General features: G+C 41.5%; 1 protein-coding gene across 6 annotated transcripts in view; it reads right to left on the minus strand.

Moving 5' to 3' along the window:
- Window positions 1-21,269, minus strand: part of LOC141762855 (protein NLRC3-like) — a 58,910-nt gene that overhangs the window by 9,810 nt on the left and 27,831 nt on the right. For 4 of the 6 annotated variants that reach the window (XR_012592919.1, XM_074626965.1, XM_074626967.1 and 1 more), the window contains exons 1-5: window positions 8,406-8,507; window positions 7,863-8,006; window positions 6,675-6,794; window positions 4,450-4,607; window positions 1,590-3,381 (exon numbers count right to left, since the gene is read on the minus strand). Coding sequence is in view for 5 of the 6 variants with exons in the window: in XM_074626965.1 (XP_074483066.1) it covers window positions 1,590-3,381; window positions 4,450-4,607; window positions 6,675-6,794; window positions 7,863-7,987 (2,195 nt within the window). In the remaining variant the exon portion in view is untranslated. Of the gene's footprint in view, window positions 1-1,589; window positions 3,382-4,449; window positions 4,614-6,674; window positions 6,795-7,862; window positions 8,007-8,405; window positions 16,105-17,720; window positions 17,895-19,836; window positions 20,011-21,269 lie in introns of those variants that run through there. The other 2 variants (XM_074626966.1, XM_074626964.1) reach the window with 2 other exon arrangements.

Below are 21,269 nucleotides of genomic sequence, written 5' to 3' on the forward strand. Positions count from 1 at the left end.
ATCCCAGGTCTGTCTCCACAAAGTTAGCATGAGGCCTTCTTGATTAGAAAAGCATTTTTAAAACTCAGTGAATAAGTAATAATAATACAGTTGATAAAGATGACCTCTCTTTGCTAGCTACATGCTGCTTTCAGGTTCACGTCCATAAATGGGAAACTTCAGTGACTGCTGCCAAACGGTAGAGGAATGAAACAAATCGCTATAATATTAGACCTGTACATAATTAAACATTCATATAACTAGATATTTTGATGACTGCATGGTGTTTTGTCATTAACACTCTTTTCTGAGCATCAAACGTATTCAGCTCACAAACACAATGAATGAACCAATGAGGTTGCATTATTTACAACATAATGACATCAGAAAAATGATATCAGTGTATCAGCATTAAAAACAGAACATTGATCTTTGGTTTGTATAAGATCTCTTAAAAAGTCTGAATTCTACCATTCTGCTGTTATATATTCATCAGACTGCTGTTATTGGTGGAAGCTGTGTATTTCCTGTTACTACTCTTCTCTACAGCAACAAGAGAGAGAAACACCAGAGTTTCCTTCTGTGAGTAACAGAATAAAAGGAAAGACTTCAAAACAAGATGATGGAACACAACTTGAATTCATTAGCAATAAAATGCACCATTGCTCGATTCAACACACTCAGGGGTTTTACAACGACTATCTTTGTCTCGTATGTCCAGTAGTTTACGGTGTCTAATGCTAGAGTTGGGTCAATTTGCCTGTCCGGTCTGGTCCGGTCCGGTGTACGAGCTTAAACCGGTTTGATTTTATGCTAACGACACGTTCTGGCAAATTAAAAAGTAGCCGACTTCAACAACCTGTGCCGACAGAGTCACAGTGCTAAATCCAGCCTGTATTGCATTACTAATAAGCAATATGACAACGTGATTAACGTAATATTATGATATAATGTTGGTGTATAAACAAGAAGAGGTTTGTTTACTAGGAAGTTCATGTGTTTTTTGGGGTGACGAGACGAGACATGGCAGAGCTGGTCTCAAAGAAAACTAAAACTGCAGCAACATGGCAACAGTTTGGATTTGAAGCCAACGAAAGAGATGAGCCCAAAAACACACGAGGTAAGGTGTAATGTGGTGCAAGGCCTATTGAAAGCAAACCCCAGCACCAGGACTCTGATCCCAGGACCGCCCCGACTCCCCGCCGGATCAGCAAACGTTCTGTTGCTGCCGTTACACCGGTTAGACCCAGCACTCCACCAGACAGCTGATCTTTTGTTTTTTTCATTTGTTTTACCAGGTTCACATGTCGTCTCCATCACCCAAAAACATAAATAAGAAAAAACTGTCAAATGTAACAATTATTAGAAATAAATAGAATAAGTGTTCATTAACTTGACAGCTAGAAACACAAACTACTGAAACATTTTGAACTCAACATTTGAAACAGCTCAAGAACATCTGTGACAAAACACAAATACATATTTATGTAATAAACACGTGGAACATTTATAAGAATATTATATTTTAAGAATAATTTATAGTGTGTATATTTGAAGAACTAAACTAGTAATCTACACTGATCTATAAAGTTAATCACATCTGGACTTACAGAGCTTTTCTGCAGTTCCTCACAGCTGGAATCAGTCTCAGTCGTCCATCGTCTGATGTGTTGTACTTCTTCAGTTCAAACTCATCCAGAACCTCCTCTGACATCTGCAGCATGTAGGCCAGAGCTGAGCAGTGGATCACAGAGAGTTCCTTCTCTGATCTGTTCTCTGACTTCAGGAACTCTTGGATCTCCTGATGTACCGAGTGGTCGTTCATCTCCGTCAGACAGTGGAAGATGTTGATGCTTCTGTCAGGAGAGGTAAAAGAATTGTTCATCTTCTTCAGGTTGTTGATGGCTCTCTGGATGATTTCTGGACTGTTGTCTGTCTGACCCAGCAGACCTCCTAAGAGTCTCTGGTTGGACTCCAGAGAGAGGCCATGAAGGAAGCGAACAAACAGGTCCAGGTGGCCATTTTTACTCCTCAGGGATTTCTCCATGGCTCTCTTCAGGAGGACATCCAGGGTTGAATGAACATATTCTTCTCCCAGGAAGTCCTTCAGTACCTCTGTGTTGCTGTTTGTGTAACAGTGGAACATGTAGACTGCAGCCAGAAACTCCTGAATGCTCAGGTGAACAAAGCAGTAGACTGTTTTCTGGAAGATCACAAACTCTCTTTTGAAGATCTCTGTACAAACTCCTGAGTACACCGAGGCCTCTGTGACATCCAGACCACACCGCTCCAGGTCTTCTTGGTAGAACATGATGTTTCCTTTCTCCAGATGTTCAAACGCCAGCCTCCCCAGCTTCAGAAGAACTTCCCCGTCAGCCTCCGTCAGCTCCTGTGGACTCGTCTCACGTCCCTCACCGTACTTCTGCTTCTTCCTCTTTGTCTGAACCAACAGGAAGTGTGAGTACATGTCAGTCAGGGTCTTGGGCAGCTCTCCTCTCTGGTCTGTAGTCAACATGTGGTTCAGAACTGTAGCAGTGATCCAGCAGAAGACTGGGATTAGACACATGATGTGGAGGCTCCTGGATGTCTTGATGTGTGAGATGATTCTGCTGGACAGCTCTTCATCACTGACTCTCCTCCTGAAGTACTCCTCCTTCTGGGCGTCAGTGAAGCCTCGTACTTCTGTTACCCTGTCAACACATGCAGGAGGGATCTGATTGGCCGCTGCAGGTCGGGAAGTTATCCAGACGAGAGCTGAGGGAAGCAGATTCCCCTGGATGAGGTTTGTCAACAGCACGTTGACTGATGACTTCTGGGTGACATCAGACACAACCTCACTGTTCTTGAAATCCAGTGAAAGTCTGCTTTCATCCAGGCCGTCAAAGATGAACAGAACTTTACAGACAGCGAGCTTCTCTTCTGTGACCTTCTGTAATGTTGGATGGAAAACATGGAGCAGCATGAGAAGACTGTACTGCTCATCTCTGATCAAGTTCAGCTCCCTGAACGAAAGCAGAACCACCAGACTGACATCTTGGTTCTCCAAGCCCTCTGCCCAGTCCAGAGTGAACTTCTGCACTGAGAAGGTCTTTCCAATGCCAGCGACGCCGTTCGTCAGAACGACTCTGATGTGTCCCTGTTGGTCAGGTAAGGCTTTAAAGATGTCCTGGCACTTGATTGGAGCGTCATGGAGGGTCTTCTTCTTGGAAGCTGTCTCAAGCTGCCTCACCTCATGTTGGGTATTAACCTCTTCACTCTGTCCCTCTGTGATGTAGAGCTCAGTGTAGATCCTGTTGAGGAGGGTTCCACTTCCTGTTTCATCAGTTCCTTCAGTCACACATTCACATCTCCTCCTCAGACTGATCTTATGTTCATCTACAACCTCCTGCAGACCTCTATCTGCTGAAAGAGAAGGACAAAAGTTACAAATAAAGAAGATGTGACAATCTGCTTATTATTTTTATTGCCAATATTGAAGTGATCAATATAAAGTAAATAAAAAAGCAGTAAAGGTTAAACAGTCTAGTTTTAGTGGAAGCATCAGAAATGCTCCTTTTTCTCTCAGTCGGTGTACATGTTTGATTGACAGCAGAGGAGGCGGAGCCTCAGCTGTCCGTCTGCAGCTCTTCATCTAAACAGCTCACTGTGGCTGTTCCTTCCTCACTGTAATATTTAAAACTGATCCACTCATCAAATAATGCAGAATATGTTCATAACTCCTTGTGTGGACATGTTTTTATTGAACAGCATCAATAACAAAAGCCGGGTTTCCACCAAAAGTTCCTGGGACTTTTTAGTCCTACTACTTTTAAGGAACTAAAAGGTTCCTACAGTCCACTGTTGTCTGTTTCCACTACGGTCTAAAGACCTGTGAAGATTCAGCAAATTAGTCCTCTGATGTATGAAAAAGCAACATGACATGTGACGAGAGCTGTTGGTGGTCGCAGTAGTAAACACACTCTGCAGTCTGCCGTTCAGTGTGTCGTCTGTTTCATCTAAAAAACACGCTGGAAAATAATAAACATTAGGTTTTATCTCACTGTGACGACATTTACTGCACGTTGGATGTAATGAATGAAATGCAGAGGAGGAAAGTGAAACTAAGAGCGTCCGTCTCCACAGTAAATCATGTTGAGTATTTGAGGGTTATTTATTTATGTCTCTCTTGTTTTCTCTGTCTTTTTGGCTGGACCGCAGACGGCCAGCCCTACAACCCTAAAAGTCTGTCACTGAGTGATGAAGTTACACGATTGGTCGTCTGAGTGTCGGAGTTTCCGCATTGACCTCTGGATCGTACGCCAACGTTGGCGTATGTATATATGTCTATGGCTTGAACGGCCAGTTGAGTGGAGCAGGGCGTCCCCTAGTGTCCTCGCAGGACCTGGTGGGACTTTTATGACTTTTTATGTATTAAAAGAACAAGTAGTGTTTCAGACATGGAGACGTCAGCAGACAGATGTAGAGTCTTACTTTGTACAGTGCTGGTCTGACCGGCTGGCTGCAGTCCAGCTCTGGTTCTGGATCTTTTCCCACACTGGGGACAGGAGGAGTCTCCTGATGAAGCAGACTGGTCCAAGTACAAAGCACAGCAGGACAGCTGCTCCTCCACAGAGACATCACTCCTCTTCCTCTTCCTGTGAAGACATGTCTTTATAACTAAAAGGCTTTGTTGATTGGCCGACACTGTCTCAAAGCTCAGATGGTCACAGGGAACAGTTAAAGTGTTGTTACTTTTCTGTTTGAATTCAGCATTCAGTCTGTGATGACAGTGTTCCTTTTATTTCAACTCTCCTGCTTTCATAAACACTAATGAGCTGAATTTTACTATCTGCTGTCTTATTAACCTCTTAACAATCCGACGGACGATATTCTGTCTTTCAGAGGTTGTAGCGGCTCAGTTTTAAAGCTAGAGTTAAGATACTGGTAACATGTGAAACTAAAAAGAACCTAAGGAATCCATCGTTACCAACCATGTCATGCTAGCTTGTCTGGAAGAACGCTCTGACCTCCAGATATGTGAATGTAAATGGGTTCTATGGGTACCCACGAGTCTGCCCTTTATCATAAAGTGGGCATGTCTGTAATCACATGTCATAGTGAAGTCAGCACACTGACAGCTGTTGTTGCACGTTGGGTTTCAGAGGGGTCGTCCTCCTGATCAGTTTCTCCTGTCTGTCCTGTCCCCGGGTCGTACGCCTGAGTTTTCCTGCCCCGTCCCTGTTCAGCGCCCGGCCGCTTGCCCCTTAATCCCTCCTCCGGACTCCCTCCACCCACCCTGATGGAGTTCATAGACTCTGTTTTAGGGACGTCTGGGATCCGTCCCTTGAGAAAGGGGGGGACTGTCATGGTCTTGGGTTTTGGTTGTAGTTTGTTTTCTGTTTTATTTTGTAGGTTCAACACTTTCTACAGCTACTTCACAGTGAAAGTCCTCCATTAAAGAGAGCTGATCATGTTCTTAACAGTCTCACGATCACTTTGGGCAGCTTAGCTTGAGTTAGTTGGGTTTCAACTGAGGTTAGAAGTGATCTAAATAGTGTGGTAGACCAGCAGTCTAAGACACACAGTATGTAACAGTGGTGTCTCTGGTTCAAATCCAGATGGTTTACATTTATTTTTATGTCGTTCTGTTTTCTGTCACTTTCTACTGTCAACTATCAAATGAAGGCATGAATGTAATTCAAATATTCTAAAAAGAGAAGTGGTCCAAATTTACATTACTGCCCCTTTTTGTATGAGCAGATAACTTTAACATCACTACTGCCCAGGGATGTTTGTTCTTGACCTTAAGGAACAACATATGGTGGAGAAAATCTAAGGTCAAAGGTCCACTTACTAATGATCCAAAACTTTCAACTGCAAGCTCTGAATCTTTAGTAAGTGAGCTTAAATTCCCTTCACCATATTTTATATCAGTAGTTAGTTAAAGAACAAACTCAAACATTCAACACGCGTTAGTTTGGATCAGAAAGTCACACAATAACACAAACTAACTAACCGATAGAAGCAGCAGTAGAGCAGCAACTCCTGTGTTCTGAGAGGGAAATTACTGCTTTTGTGAATGAAGTCTGGTGGCTCTGAAGAGAGTGATATAACTACGTGGTCTCTATTGCTCTGGTCTATCATGAGCTCTCTATTGCTCTGGTCTATCGGGACCTCTCTATTGCTCTGGTCTATCATGACCTCTCTATTGCTCTGGTCTATCGGGACCTCTAAATTTCTCTGGTCTATCGGGACCTCTCTATTGCTCTGGTCTATCGTGACTTCTCTATTGCTCTTGTCTATAGCGACCTATCTATTGCTCTGGTCTATCGTGACCTCTCTATTGCTCTGGTCTGTTGTGACTTCTCTATTGCTCTTGTCTATAGCGACCTATCTATTGCTCTGGTCTATCGGGACCTCTCTATTGCTCTGGTCTATCGGGACCTCTAAATTTCTCTGGTCTATCGGGACCTCTAAATTTCTCTGGTCTATCGGGACCTCTCTATTGCTCTGGTCTATCGTGACTTCTCTATTGCTCTTGTCTATAGCGACCTATCTATTGCTCTGGTCTATTGTGACCTCTCTATTGCTCTGGTCTATTGTGACCTCTCTATAGTTCTGCATCAGGAATATAAATCTGTTAGCAGAACATTTAGTCTTCATCCTCAATGCATCATCATCCATCAGGTCAGCTTACAGTAGAAACAGTCTCTTACTTTGTGTCTGAGGGTCCAGGTTCATTACTGAAGGATGGAGGATTCCATATGAGTGACTGGTCACTCTTCATAGACAGACAGCTGGGTACTGGAGACTCTGCTCTCTGTCTGGACTGAACTCTGCAAACACCAAGATGATTTGATTCACATCACATGAATCCTTGATAAATTCTCTGATGACAAAGACATTTCAGTTTCTAAATACACAAACTACTGCTACTGTCAATAATGTGGTTTAAAGTTTGTATTAGTCCTCTTAGATTACAGCTGTTCTGGGTGACTGACAGCTGTCACAGATACGAAGAGGAAGAATGCACTAATTCATTCTCTTTGTGTCACCAACAGTGTGTTAAACTTCACTTAGTAAATACATTTTAGTAGAAATTTAATATACAAACACACAATCAACAAAAACATGGCATTGGCATGGCATCACTTTGTTTTATATCATTCTGTATCTTCCCAGTGGTGTTCCTTATGTATTCAAATCTGAACTCTACGTACGTAAGTTTTAGCATCAAAATGCTGTTTTCCCTTCAAGCCCTTCTAAAAACTTTCTCCCATGTGACCTGACGTAGGTTTCTATATGATGACACTGCTACATGTACAGTATATATACGTCCTTATAGTCAGTGTATTAATACAGTAACTTAGATGGTGGTCAGCGTGCTCCCAGTCAGGAGAAGCAGACAGGAGTACCATCAGGAAGCTAAGTGATGTACTGCTGTGGACGCCACGTTAGTTCAGATTAGAAAGTCGCACAATAACACAAACTAACTAACCGATGGATGCAGCAGTAGACCAGCTACTCCTGTGTTCTGAGAGGGAAAATGACTGGTTTTGTGAATGGAGTCTGGTGGCTTTGAAGACAGTGATATAACGGCTTCAGTTCCCGTCAGAAAGGGCTGTCTGATGGAGAGGTAAAGCAGAGAAAATATTCTGAATATAGTGTACATCTAAACGAATATTTGTTTGTTTCTTTTAGATGGCTAAAATATGTTTTTCTGCTGCTCCTGTCCACAGCTGCTTTACCTCTCCATCAGACAGCCCTTTGTGTGTTAAACTTCAGTTAGCAAATACATTTTAGTAGAAACTTTAAAATAGAAACACAAAATCAACAGAAAACATGGTATTGGTAGAGGAAAGTGAAAATGAGTCTTATAAATGAGTTAGTAGCAGCTCTCTTACTTTGACTCTGAGGGTCCAGCTTCATTACTGACATGTAGAGGACAACCTTTGGACCCGCCACTCTTCAGACAGCCAGAGACTAGAGACTCTGCTCTGTCCTCCTCTTCCTCCTCACTATGACTCATCTTCGGATCTGAAGTCAGTCTGAGAGGTTAAACATTAACGCTGACTGTGACCATGTACAGGAAACAAGTTCGTACAAGAGTCACATGCAAGACTGAGAGAACAGGAAGTAACACACAACCTCTCTCTATCACACACACACACACACACACACACACACACACACACACACACACACACAGTATACAGTATAATAAAACCACCCAGCACTCCACCTGGTCACTTCTCTTTAACTCTCTGCTTGTTTTCTTGTCTTACAGCAGGTTTAATGAGGATTATTCAGCCAATCACGACTTTGTGTTCTCAGATGAATCAAACTGTTGAGTTCATTCTAACATTTCTCTCCTCTACAGTCCACAGGGAGGAAACTGACTCAGACACTTTAACAGTAAACTAATACAATGTTGGATTAACACTCACCCTGCTTCAGTCTTCAGTCGTCACCTCTCTGTGCCGTTAACACAACATGGAGTCTGAACTCTCTGAACCGGACTGAACGCTTTCACGGTTCCCCCCCCTGTACTCATGTACCTGAATCACCTGGTCAGTGTGGCTCCTCCCCTCTCTATTTACAGGAAATCAGCTGAGTTCATCTGTGACTGTGGGTGTGTGTGTTCACAGCGGTTCACAGCCATTTAACATGATGTGGTCATAAGAATCTCTCTTGGCTTGAACAGGCTGAATGAACCCTCTAAGACCCACAATAGACCAGTTTTAGTCTTTTTTAGGGGGGTACCGGGGGTCTTTAGAGGGAAATAGCAGGTCAGCAGTAGATGTCACATAGAAGTGGTGTACATCATCTGAAAGCTGGGAACCTGGAGATTAATTTGAGATGCAGCTCAGCACTGAGTGTCAAGTTGTTCCAGTCATTAATCAGAAATACTCATTAATTAATTACAATAGAAAGTGTATCAGGGTTTAGAACATTATGATAGAAGTATATGATGGTCATCCCCATGCTCTATTATGTCTCACACTGCACGGACTACAGGACAGGTGATACTCCTGTGATACTCCTGTGATACTCCTGTATACTCCTGTGATGCTGATGATATTAGATAACAGGTGGTCGACACACACTGCATATACATTATTAAGTAGATAGACCCACAGTAATATATACTGCAGGCATACACTGTACCAGAGCCTCAGCTGTTCTTCCACTGTTTCACTTCACTCTGAATTGTTCCATACATTCCAGCAGGATGACATGATGGAGTCTACTATATACTGCTAGTTTCTATTTCCATGACTCTGCCTCTTCTGTGATGGACTTCTTGTTGTACAGTTGTTGGATGAGACTCTAAAGAAGTCGTTTAACTAGATTAGCCTTATTCTGCTATTAAACCTCGATACTGTTTGACTGAAAATATCTCAACACAAATCTCAAAATACATTTATTGCACTGTAAACACAGTGAAAGGACAGTCATGTCTATGGTAAACACAGTGAAAGGACAGTCATGTCTATATATGTCTATGCTCGTACAGGGCTGAATAACAGCACAGTCGCTGACATACCAAAGCCACTACCACCATCTACTGGCAAACACAGACTATTGTCTTAAAACTACTTGACACTAAAGCAGGGGAGTTTACTGTCCTTACTATTGTCTTTTAAGTGACACTAAGCGCTTTAAAAATGATAATAATAATGAAAATAATTAAAAATAATCATGGTGGGGGGACCAAAATAATGACACACAGGTAACAACTCAGTATTTCTGGGCACAATCCTTATTACTAAAATGTCCAGGGTGCCACACATGCTACTAAACTTGACTGTTTTCATGTCAAAACAAAATAAGTTTGTATTTCATGCACATTGTAGCAATTAAATCTACCTGCTCCTGCTGCAACACACACAACCAATGAGCAAACCAACAGCACAGAGCAATGACAACCTGTTGAGGACATCTGAGCTCTACCTGGAACTGCCTGTTAGTCCACAGATAAGGCAAGGCAAGGCAAGGCAGCTTTATTTGTTTAGCACATTTCAGCAACAGGGCAATTCAAAGTGCTTTACATAAACATTCAAGAACATTGCGACAAAGTGCAAAAGAAAAATAAGACATAATTAAAACAGTTATGAAAACATAAAAACATGAAAGATTAGAAAATAAAAACAAGCAAAAAATAAAAGCTAGGATAGAAACTAAAATAGAATATTACACACAAGAGTAAAAGCTCTAGTGCAGTATATAAGATCATTATCTGGTTTAATAAAAGGCAGTAACAAACAGGAACGTTTTAAGCTTTGATTTAAAAGAACTCAGAGTTGGAGCGGTCCTGCGGTTTTCTGGGAGCTTGTTCCAAATATTTGCTTGAAATATATTTATAGGTAAATATTGGGGTAATTTGGCAGTAATTCCAAAGAAAAGTCAAAATGACTTGCTAATTATTACCTAATTACCATGGAATTTGTGGACCTGTAAAATTAAGTGTTACCATATATTTAATTTAGGCTTTAGAATCTTCTTAATTCAAGTGTAGTCTCTCCTGCTTCAATTAATACTGCATTAATGGGTGTTGACTTGATAGCTCCGCTACATAACCGTAATGCTCTACACTGTACTCTATCCACTTTCTGTAATGATGTCTTTGCTGCTGCTCCATAAACTATACAACCATAATCTATTGTTGATCTCATGATCGCCCTATATATGTCAATCAATGACTGTTTATCTGCCCCCCAGTTACATCCAGCCACAGCTCGTAGTCAATTTATTACTTTTTTGCATTTTGTTTCCAGATGTTTTATATGAACATGCCATGTATATTTACTGTCTAACCATAGACCCAGATATTTGTATTCATTCACCCTCTCCATCAACTGACCATATAATGTTAAATTCTCAGTATTAATGTTTCTCTTTTTTGTAAATATCATATAACATGTTTTATTTGTTGACATTTTGAATCCCCACTCATATGACCATTTCTCCACTTTCCCTATTGCTTTCCTTATATTTTCCATCACATATGGCACATTTCTTCCCCTCATCCATATTGCCCCATCATCTGCATATATCGCTGATTTGATGCATTCATCTAAATTTTCAAATATATCATTTATCATTATGTTAAACAACACCGGGCTGATTGCACTCCCCTGGGGGATACCATTTTCTATATTGTAGTCCTTAGATACTTCTGTTCCAACCTTGACTTTAAATTTCCTGTCTGTTAAAAAGTCCATTACCCAATTATACAACCTCCCTCCAATACCCATTTGACCTATCTTGATAAGCAGCCCTTCCCTCCACATAGAATCATATGCTTTTTCTATATCAAAATATACTATTGTCATCACCTCTTTCATTTTGAGTGTCTTTTCTACCTCATTAGTTACTCTAACTAGAGCATCTATTGTAGATCGACCTTTTCTAAAACCACACTGAACATTACTCACTAACCCTCTCTGTTCCAAAACATACATTAATCTACGTACTATTATCTTCTCCATCCATTTGCATAAGTGAGATGTCAACGCTATGGGCCTATAACTACCAGGATTAGCAGGATCTTTCCCTGGCTTGTTGAATGGTAATATTACTGCCATTTTCCAACAACTTGGTATGACTCCCTCTGTCCAGATTTTATTAAATAGTCTCAACACCAACTTAAATGATTCCACTGGTAGTTGTTTAAACATGGCATAACATAACTGGTCTTGTCCTGGTGCTGTATATCCAGTATTTGTCAAGGCTATTTTGAGCTCTGCCATTGTAAATTCCACATCCAGTGTTGACATATCATCCTCTCTCTTCTCTCTCACGTTTTCATTCTCACTGAGCACACGCTCTTTTTGCTGCTTGTGTATATTATCAAGGTGCTCCCCACTATGTACTGCAGCAAATGCCTTACCTAACACATCCGTCTTCTCTTTATCTGATACTGCCATCCTCTCCCCATCAATCAATGCTGGAATTTGTATTGACTTCCTTTTCCCACTCATTTGTTTAAACATGGACCAGACATCACCTATCTTCACTCCTCTGCCAATGGTGGAACAGAATTCTCTCCAAGTCCTCTTTTTGGTATATTTGACTGTTCTACGAGCCACTGCCCTTTTCCTTTGATCCTCAATGAGATTCTCTTGTGACATGTTTTTTCTCAGAGCTCTGAAAGCCTTGTTTCGTTCTTTAACAGCTATGCTGCATTCCTCATTCCACCAAGGTACCACTTTCTTCCTACCCTGTGTTGTTCGTTTTGGTACACTTAGTTTTGCAGCATTCAGTATATGTTCTGTAACTTGACTTGTACATTCCTCTATGCTCCCTTCTAATATTACCAAGTGAGCTGACTCCTCACAACATATTGTAAACTTCTCCCAGTCAGGCTTGCCAAAACACCACCTTGTAATTGTGCTCCCTTCCTGTATACATACGTTTGTGTTTATTATCGTGAGAACTGGGAAATGATCACTTCCTATAGTCACACATATAATATCCGGTACTACTTCTAATTCATATACATACTTTTTAAATCCTTGCCCATTAGCTATCAGGCTTCTCGCATTCCACTGAAGTATGTGGAGCACCATAATTAAAACTTTAACCCTCATTCTGTCCATTTTCCCCAACCTCAGTTGCTGTCAGAAGTGCATGTATCTGATCTGCTTTTACATCACGTATATCAAGGAATCTTCCTGCTGCCTCCACTATGGTCTTGATTCTATCACTTTTCTTTTTTAGCTGAGCTGCAACATTAATGGTGTGGCAGATGAAGGCAACAAATTCCACTTTGTTTACTACTAGTGAATCATCATTAACTTTACATTTATGAGCACGAGCATTTTGCATATTGTCTGGGACTTGGGTTTGTGCTTGATTTCCTAGTGCATTACCATCCCTTTGTGCTGCATTTCTTTGGTCCATTTCACTGGAATTCCTGTTGTTTGTTTCTGTCGCCCTTACTTTCTTTAGTGCTTCTGCGTATGATATTTTGTTCATTGTCTTAACTCTCTGTACTTCTCTGGCTTCTCTCTGCACTTCACATCCTCCAAACGCAGCACTATGCTCACCTCCGCAGTTACAGCATTTAACCTTTGCATCCTTATCACATTTTCCATACTCATGCTGTCCTCCACATCTCGCACACCTTAGCTTTCCTTTACACTGCTGTGCTGTGTGCCCCATTCTTTGGCATGCATAACATCTGAGAGGTTTGGGAATGTATTCCCTCACGCTGTAGTTCATGTATCCCATTTGCACCGATTTTGGGAGGGTTTTCTTGTCATTTTGAGGATCTTTTCCTGCTGTTGTTTGCTGTTTGCATGTATCAACACTCGTTTACTGTTCAAAAACCTGGCCATTTTGATTTTCCCAATCTCCTCTTCGATCGCTCTGGTAAGTTTGATCGGGTGGTAGTGTCCGCCATCCTGATTGAATTCAATTATTACTTTCCACTCCGCTTCTTGTGTTTGATCCGTCTGTCTATCGTTGTGACTGGTTCTTGATTTTTTATTATTACCTCTGACAACTTCACTATCATCCGACCAACTTCTCTCTCTTGCTATCCGCTCTCTCTCTCTCGCAGCCCTTTTCTGCCTCACAGATTTAGGTAACATCCATTCCATTTCACTTCCATTATTTCCATCAGAACTATGTGACATGATGTTACAGTCAAAGTACAGTTTATGCTAATCCGCCAGCAAATCTTTCAATCCTACCGCGTTCGCAAATTACTTCCGTCTCTCTCTAGGAAAAAAAAAGTTCTTCTTCTTCTCCACAGGTGCTGCTGATTGCACTGATGGATCACACTGGAGACAAGGCCTATGGAAGGAGGCTGGGTCACGCGTCATCATCGAGTCATATCTTCTACACATGCGCAGTAAGATCTGCTATGTACTCGCCGAAAATGAGCCAATCGCAACGCAGGACAGCAGCTTCAGTCACACTGCGCATGCGTCATGCCCCGACACCAAACTCGTGACCATGGATGTATTAAAAGACCGGTCATGACCTTCTCTTCTCTTAATACATCCGTGGTCGTGACGCTGGGTTCCTCGAATCCTCCCGCCACGCTCCCAGAATGCATTGCGCGGCTGCTTAGAGTTGAACTACACGTGCATGAAAAGACAGCTGTATAACTATGTTAGTAATGTTGTTGCATATATATATATATTTGTGTTTTCTGTAGTATAGCAACATTTTGATATTAGAAAATGTAGTAACTAACGATAAATTGATGGTTTCCTACGTCTTAAAGGGACTGTTTGTAACGTCTTACACTCTTATAAATCATTGCGGGTCGGTGTTTCCCATGCGTGCTCGTGTGTGGCTACGTTGTTCAGACTCAGACTCCAACACAAACTACATGGAAGCACCAAAACCACAAAGTTCTATCTTGTGAAGCCCGTCTGTTAAACAGTGTCGGCCGCGGTCGGAGGACGCGGGGGAGACAGTAGCTTTGGTCTCCAGGGCCGGAGTCTCTGCTACTCTGCCTGCCTTCACTCAGCTCGCTCCACCTCACGTGCATGCACGCACACTACACACTGCAGAAGACTTCGTAGCTCTGAGAATATCTAGTGAATGTACAGTGGACGTTAGTGCAGAAATAACTGCTGCAGCTCCTCCAGACCAACAGAGGTTTCCCGTGTTTTGTGAAGTGACGGGGCTCCGCAGAGAGAATCGTTATCGTCTCCGACCGGGTGCCGGTGTCTCCCCTGTTCCCTCCGGCCGCGGTCGGGAGGCTGAAGCAGGAAAAGCCAACACTAGGATCAGCATTGATTCATGGAGAGACCTTTGTCTGGTCAGCTAACATTACTGCCAAGCAGCTGAAATATAGAGTGATATTGTGCTTTTAGCTGACGTGTGTCGCCTCACTGTTTTGAGCGATGCTCGTTCATGTCTATGTAGAGCGAGCACAAGCGCGAGCAACAGGACGCTGACTTTAGTTGACTTAACGGCCACAGGTGTCGCTGTTAATAAGCATTTCTGATTCTTACAAACAGTCCCTTTATAACACCAGGCAGTTGTGCTGGTCAACATTTAATATTTCCAAGACAGAAGAATTTAATCAGTCGACATCAAAAGTTTCAAAATTGCAAAGAGAAACCTGGTTTCTGGTTCAAGCTCAAATTGAGATTTTCTGGTTTAAGACATTTTAAGATGTGACCTGTGACTCTGGGAAACAAAAGGTCACAATTTTAGACCAAAAATAAGATTCAAAAAGCCAAAAACATTCATAATGAAAATCTGCTCTTTGAAGTAAACAGAGGACAAAAGAATTGGTTCGTGTTAGTTTCTTTATTTGCATGACATTAAAGAAATGACGCAGGACACTCATGTAGCTCACTGGAATGTGCAGAATTTAAGGAATGAGTCCAATATTGCTTAGCAATTATAAACACTTTGGTGTTTGGCTTTTGTTTCTGGGACTGGTGGACTGTAATGGAGCCTGTGGAGGCAATTTCAACATTGATTTCTGAGGGGAAAAGCTCCACAGGTTGACTTCATGTGTCTGTGTGGAGCCATGTAATGTGAAAACTAGCAGGGTGACACGTACATCTGTAATAAACTAACAAATATGATTTGTTTTGTAGCAAAAACACAGATAGTCAGGATATTTTTTTGTTTTGTTTTACATCAAACATCACATACAAAAGACAATATTAAGGAGCTGACTTTCCACCAAAATCCAGACATAATCTGTTTGTAGTTAGTTGAGAAACTGAAGCCTCAGGTTCAGGTTTTATCTACTTCTTTCTGTTTGTTACAAGCATAATGTTATAATATGAAAAACGTCTGGTACTGGTATATATAGTGTATATGGTATATATATATTTAGTAGTATGTGGAAATTAACTGCAAAACAGAAAGCAAAGCAGAAACATCTATTTAAATGTGTTAATCTACAGTTCTGTTGTCATAAACAGAACTAATCTGCAGAGGCACTTTGGGTTCAGAATATATGAATGAATGAAGACAAAGTGAAACCCAGGTCCAGGTGGAGGAGGTGGTTGAGTGTGGAGCAGAAGGAGTGGAGGAGTCTCAGTGTGTCTGCAGAGACTGTGCAGAAGGACAGAGTCCAGATACACTGATGATACTCTGTCAGGTCCAGAGGAACACACAGGGATGATGGTGGTTAGAGATCAATACCAAAATCCTTCACATCTGATGAGAGAAGAAGAAGACAACAGAAGTCATGAATCAGTGTTTACAGAGACTCTCTTCATCAGCTGTCAGTCAGCATCCAGTATAAAGAGCAGAAGGGACTTCAGTCTGTGTAGCGTAGCCAGCTTCCTTTCAGCTCTCATGTTAACGTATTTGAGTGAACACACAGAGCTCAGAGCTCACAGACCAGAGGCCTGTACTACGAAGCCAGTCCAACACACCCAGGGTATCTTCTCCTTATTTGGTTTAACTAACCCCTCAACCAAGATCCCGCTAAGCGGTCCTATGACAGTTATCAACTCCGTAAGTCAACCCAGGGTTTCTCAGTCTGGCTATGAGCACGTTCACATAGAAGGGGCGGGGTTTGTAGCACATGACCAATCACAGACATGGACCAGTCTACGGTCAGCAGACTAGAACTAATTACACGTGTGTTCCATTAAATCAATGTGTTGATTAGATGTGTTCTTATAGAATAGAATAGAAGATACTTTATTCATCTCCTGGAGGAATCACAGTACTTTAGTCTTATTCTTTCAGCTCCAACCCCGGCGGTGTGAAACAGACTTAGGAGAAGGTAAATAATAAATCTATAAACATAATTCACAGCGGTAAGCAGGCTTACTTTCACTTCTTCTAATCACCCACAGCATACATAAAAGTATTGGTAGCAAACTAACCAAGGCAACACATTCAGTCTGAGGGACTGTAGGAACACGACTCTGACGTGTCTCACAGCAACATACGGCTCAAGAAGCTGATTCAGATGAGTGACTATATGAATATCATATATGAATATATGATAAGAGATCATGTACTGATTTTGTGTTATTGTGGTTATATAAATGTCATTTATGTCCGTTTCACACCGCTGGGTTTGCAGCTGAGAGAAGAAGGCTACATTATTGTCATACAGGTCATAACAATACATGTGATCACATTAACTCAGCAGAGTACACAAAGTAGTTCTAGTCAGATCTCTGGTGCTCTAGACGGGGCAGTGATATTACAAGTCTGTTCATTTACACATTCACACAGTCGGTGACCTTTCTGCATGTGTCAGTTTAAACTGTGTTGCTTTTAGCCTGGATTATGTGTTCAAATTCTTTGTCTCTGTGTAATATTATCTTATGATCCACACAGTGGAAATAAACTGCTGAGAGTCCTGAGAGCATCATTACTGCAGAAACAGAGAGCTTTTCACTGCTCACTTTAATGATGGATTTACTGCTGCTAGGTTGGTTTCAGTCACATTTCAATGTTTCATCTACTTTTAAATATTACATGACAATTATGTAAATATTAGGGCTGTCAATCCATTCAAATATTTAGTCGTGATTAATCGCATGATTGTCCATAGTTAATCGTGATTAATCTCAAATTAATCACATGTTTTATATCTGTTCAAATTGTACCTTAAAGGGAGGAGACATGAACACAACAACATTTTCTTCACATCAACTCTAACACATGATCACAACAAGCTTCTGGCTGATCTGATTGGTTGACTGTTCTCTCTCTGTGTGTCACTGTTCTCCTCTCACAGCTTAACGGAGGAAACACATCACAACAATACTGCTGAAACCAGCATGGACCGACTCCGACCCTCTACTGACCTCAGAGTCTCCAGTCTGCAGTGTGGACTCTTCACAAGATCAGACAGCAGCTTCACATCTGAATCCTTCAGGTTGTTGTGTCTCAGATCCAGCTCTCTCAGATGGTAGGGGTTGGACGTCAGAGCTGAGGCCAGAGAAGCACAGCTGATCTCTGACAAACTGCAGTTCCTCAATCTGAATAAAGAATAAATGATGAAGATAAAAATCACTTTATAATCCAGTCAGATGTGTTCAGGTTTTAAATGTGTAGCTCAACATCACTATGTCCTAATCAATGATCTTTTCCCTAAAATGAGTAGAGTGACTTTGTCATTGTGTTATTGTGGATCATCATAATGTCAGCCTTCTACAGACATCATCCAAATGTCACCACAACATTCATACACCTGTTCATGTCAACACACATCAATAACATGCTGCTGATCTCTGTGTTCATCTATGTGTGTGTGCTGAAGGATCAATATCGATGATCAGACATTATTTGTGGAACATGTTGAAACAATCAGAAACCAGAGAAATATTTCTACTTCATGAAGTAAACTTGATCAATTCAGAACAAATATTCAGGGTTCCTACACATTTTACATTTTACATTCCAGACTTTTCCAGACTTCTCTGTAGATTTTTCAGACCATATTTGACTTTGTGACTCGGGGTTCAGAGGACGCTGTTACAAGACTACAGTCCCCCCCCCCCCCCACCATGGTTGAGATGTCAAACCATTTTCCTCAAAGTTTGCATCCAGCTCTCTTTTCCATTTGGAATTGTTAACCAACCAGGCTTTGTGTTTGGGATCATCAAGCCAGCCCTCAGAACACTTTACTCATCGTGGTCGTTCAGTCTACAGTCCTACAGAGAAAGCTGGACGACGTTCTGCTGTCAAACATCCTGCTCTAGGTGAATCACAATGATGCCGCCCCTCTATTAGCACCAGGGACAGACTGGGACACAAACCCATCCCAGGACTTTGAGACGGAGAGGTGTCTTATGTGAGTGGCCGGAGGGCGCGAGACGAAACATTGTAGGTTAGTAATTTTACCACTAATAGAGTTTTAATGGTATAAAGAGAATGTGATGATGATGATGAAGACCTTCAAGACTCTTCATCGTGGATGACACCTCCTCAGTTTGTATCAGCACGTCATCACTGAATCAAAACCAGACCGGCCAGCTGGAACACTGGTCACAGTTCATCACGTTCATGATGTAAATGACTGAGCCAATCAGATTTCAGCCAGAACGAGGATCAGTCCAAATTAGGAGGGGCCGCTCGCCCCCACCGCCCCCTCGATATGTAATGTATTAGATTGACCCAGTCTGACAGGCAGCGTTCTGCTCTGTGCCGTCTGCCTGCAGTTACCGGTTATTTTTTATTATTATATTATTATTGTTATGTTGCTCATGATGAATAGTTGGCCCATATTTGGCTGCCAAAGTGCCGCCCTAGGCGGTTGCCTAGTTGGCCTCTATGGAGGCGCTGGCCCTGGCTGTGACGTTCAGGCGTAGAGGCAGCTCTGTAGGAGTGTGCGTTCAGTCAGAGCCTACTTCCTGTGCTGCTTTCAACGACATCAAGCTCTCTCTGGCCCGCGCTCTCTCACGCAGTAGTAAACATTGTGGCTGCACCGGCTGCTCTAAACACCATGAAAAACACTCTGCTTGTATGATCTATTTATTTTAGAAATTCTGAATTTGATATCTTAGAAAGCAGAATAGGGGCAACAGTCTGGAAACATACATGTTTTTCCATTCTCTCTTTTCTTTTTTCCATACTCATCCAGACCTGGAAATTACTAAAATCAAATTCCATACTTCTCCATACTGCGTAGGAACCCTGAATATTAGTTGAGAGGATCTTCTGTATCCAGATGTGACCATTTACCAACAATGATAAACATTCATTTACTTTAACAACTAACAGTGGACATTTTCTACACTTTCTTTAAGAAACACAAGTCTTTTGTGACTGCAGACTAGATTTAGTTCAAGAAACATGAAAATATGAAGAAAAGGACATTAACAACTTTATGGATGTAAGTTATGTTTGTACATAAATCAGGTTCAATTGTTAATTCAACATATAAGATCTCTAATAGTAACAGAGAGTCAGTGAACTGACCTCAGAGTCTCCAGTCTACAGTGTGGACTCTCCAGAAAACCACACAGGACCTTCACTCCTGAATCCTTCAGGTTGATGTAGTTCAGCTCCAGCTCTCTCAGATGGGAGATGTTGGACTTCAGAGCTGAGGCCAGAGAAGCACAGCTGATCTCTGACAAACTGCAGTTCCTCAATCTGAATAAAGAATAAATGATGAAGATAAAAATCACTTTATAATCCAGTCAGATGTGTTCAGGTTTTAAATGTGTAGCTCAACATCACTATGTCCTAATCAATGATCTTTTCCCTAAAATGAGTAGAGTGACTTTGTCATTGTGTTATTGTGGATCATCATAATGTCAGCCTTCTACAGACATCATCCAAATGTCACCACAACATTCATACACCTGTTCATGTCAACACACATCAATAACATGCTGCTGATCTCTGTCAAGTCTGGAATTAGAGGATCAATATCAAATCAGACTTGTTGGACTTCATTACTTCATTTATTACATGGCCTTCTTCTCACTGTATCTGCTAGCCTAGCAGGTTTATGTCATTTACAGGAAAGGTCCACATTTGTTCAAGTGTGTCTGTAAACAACAGCCACATGTCATATGTACATTAAAAGAGTTATTGGTGGCAGTAATCATTCCTCCTGTGAAGTGGTCCCTTCATAACACAACTACACTGTAAGAAATGACTTCACAAGTTCAAGTGAAACTAATATGAAGATTCAGCAGTCTGAGTCGACAAATCAAAGTTACACACTGTTTAGTACCAAATTCCCTCTTTGAGTTACTATTCCTCCTGCAGCTCAACAAGGAAACTGTCAAACACAACATACTGACTGGATACATACTAAGGCTGGGCAATATATCCATATTATATCCATATCGTGAAATGAGACGAGTTATCGTCTTTGATTTTGGATATCCTAATATCTAGGGTTGTCAAAGTTAATCATTTTAACGCCACTATTTTCTTTAACGCATTAATGCAATCGATCTTCCGGAGGTTATAGCGGCTCAGTTTTAAAGCTAGAGTGAAGATACTGGTATCATAGGAAACTGGAAAACCTGATGAATCCATCGGTACCAACCATGTCAAACTAGCTCGTCGGGAAGGAGGTTAAATAATGCTCCAAACTTACTCTAAAGTTTGGCAAGGAAAAACTGTCATGGGCATCTTCAAAGGGGTCTCTTGACCTCTGACCTCCAGATATATGAATGAAAATGGGTTCTATGGGTACCCACGAGTCTCCCCTTTACAGACATGCCCACTTTATGATAATCACATGCAGTTTGAGGCAAGTCATAGTCAAGTCAGCACACTGACACACTGACAGCTGTTGTTGCCTGTTGGGCTGCAGTTTGCCATGTTATGATTGGAGCATATTGTTTTATGCTAAATGCAGTACCTGTGAGGGTTTCTGGACAATATCTGTCATT

Source organism: Sebastes fasciatus, chromosome 24, assembly GCF_043250625.1.
Source record: "Sebastes fasciatus isolate fSebFas1 chromosome 24, fSebFas1.pri, whole genome shotgun sequence".
Taxonomy (NCBI): domain Eukaryota; kingdom Metazoa; phylum Chordata; class Actinopteri; order Perciformes; family Sebastidae; genus Sebastes; species Sebastes fasciatus.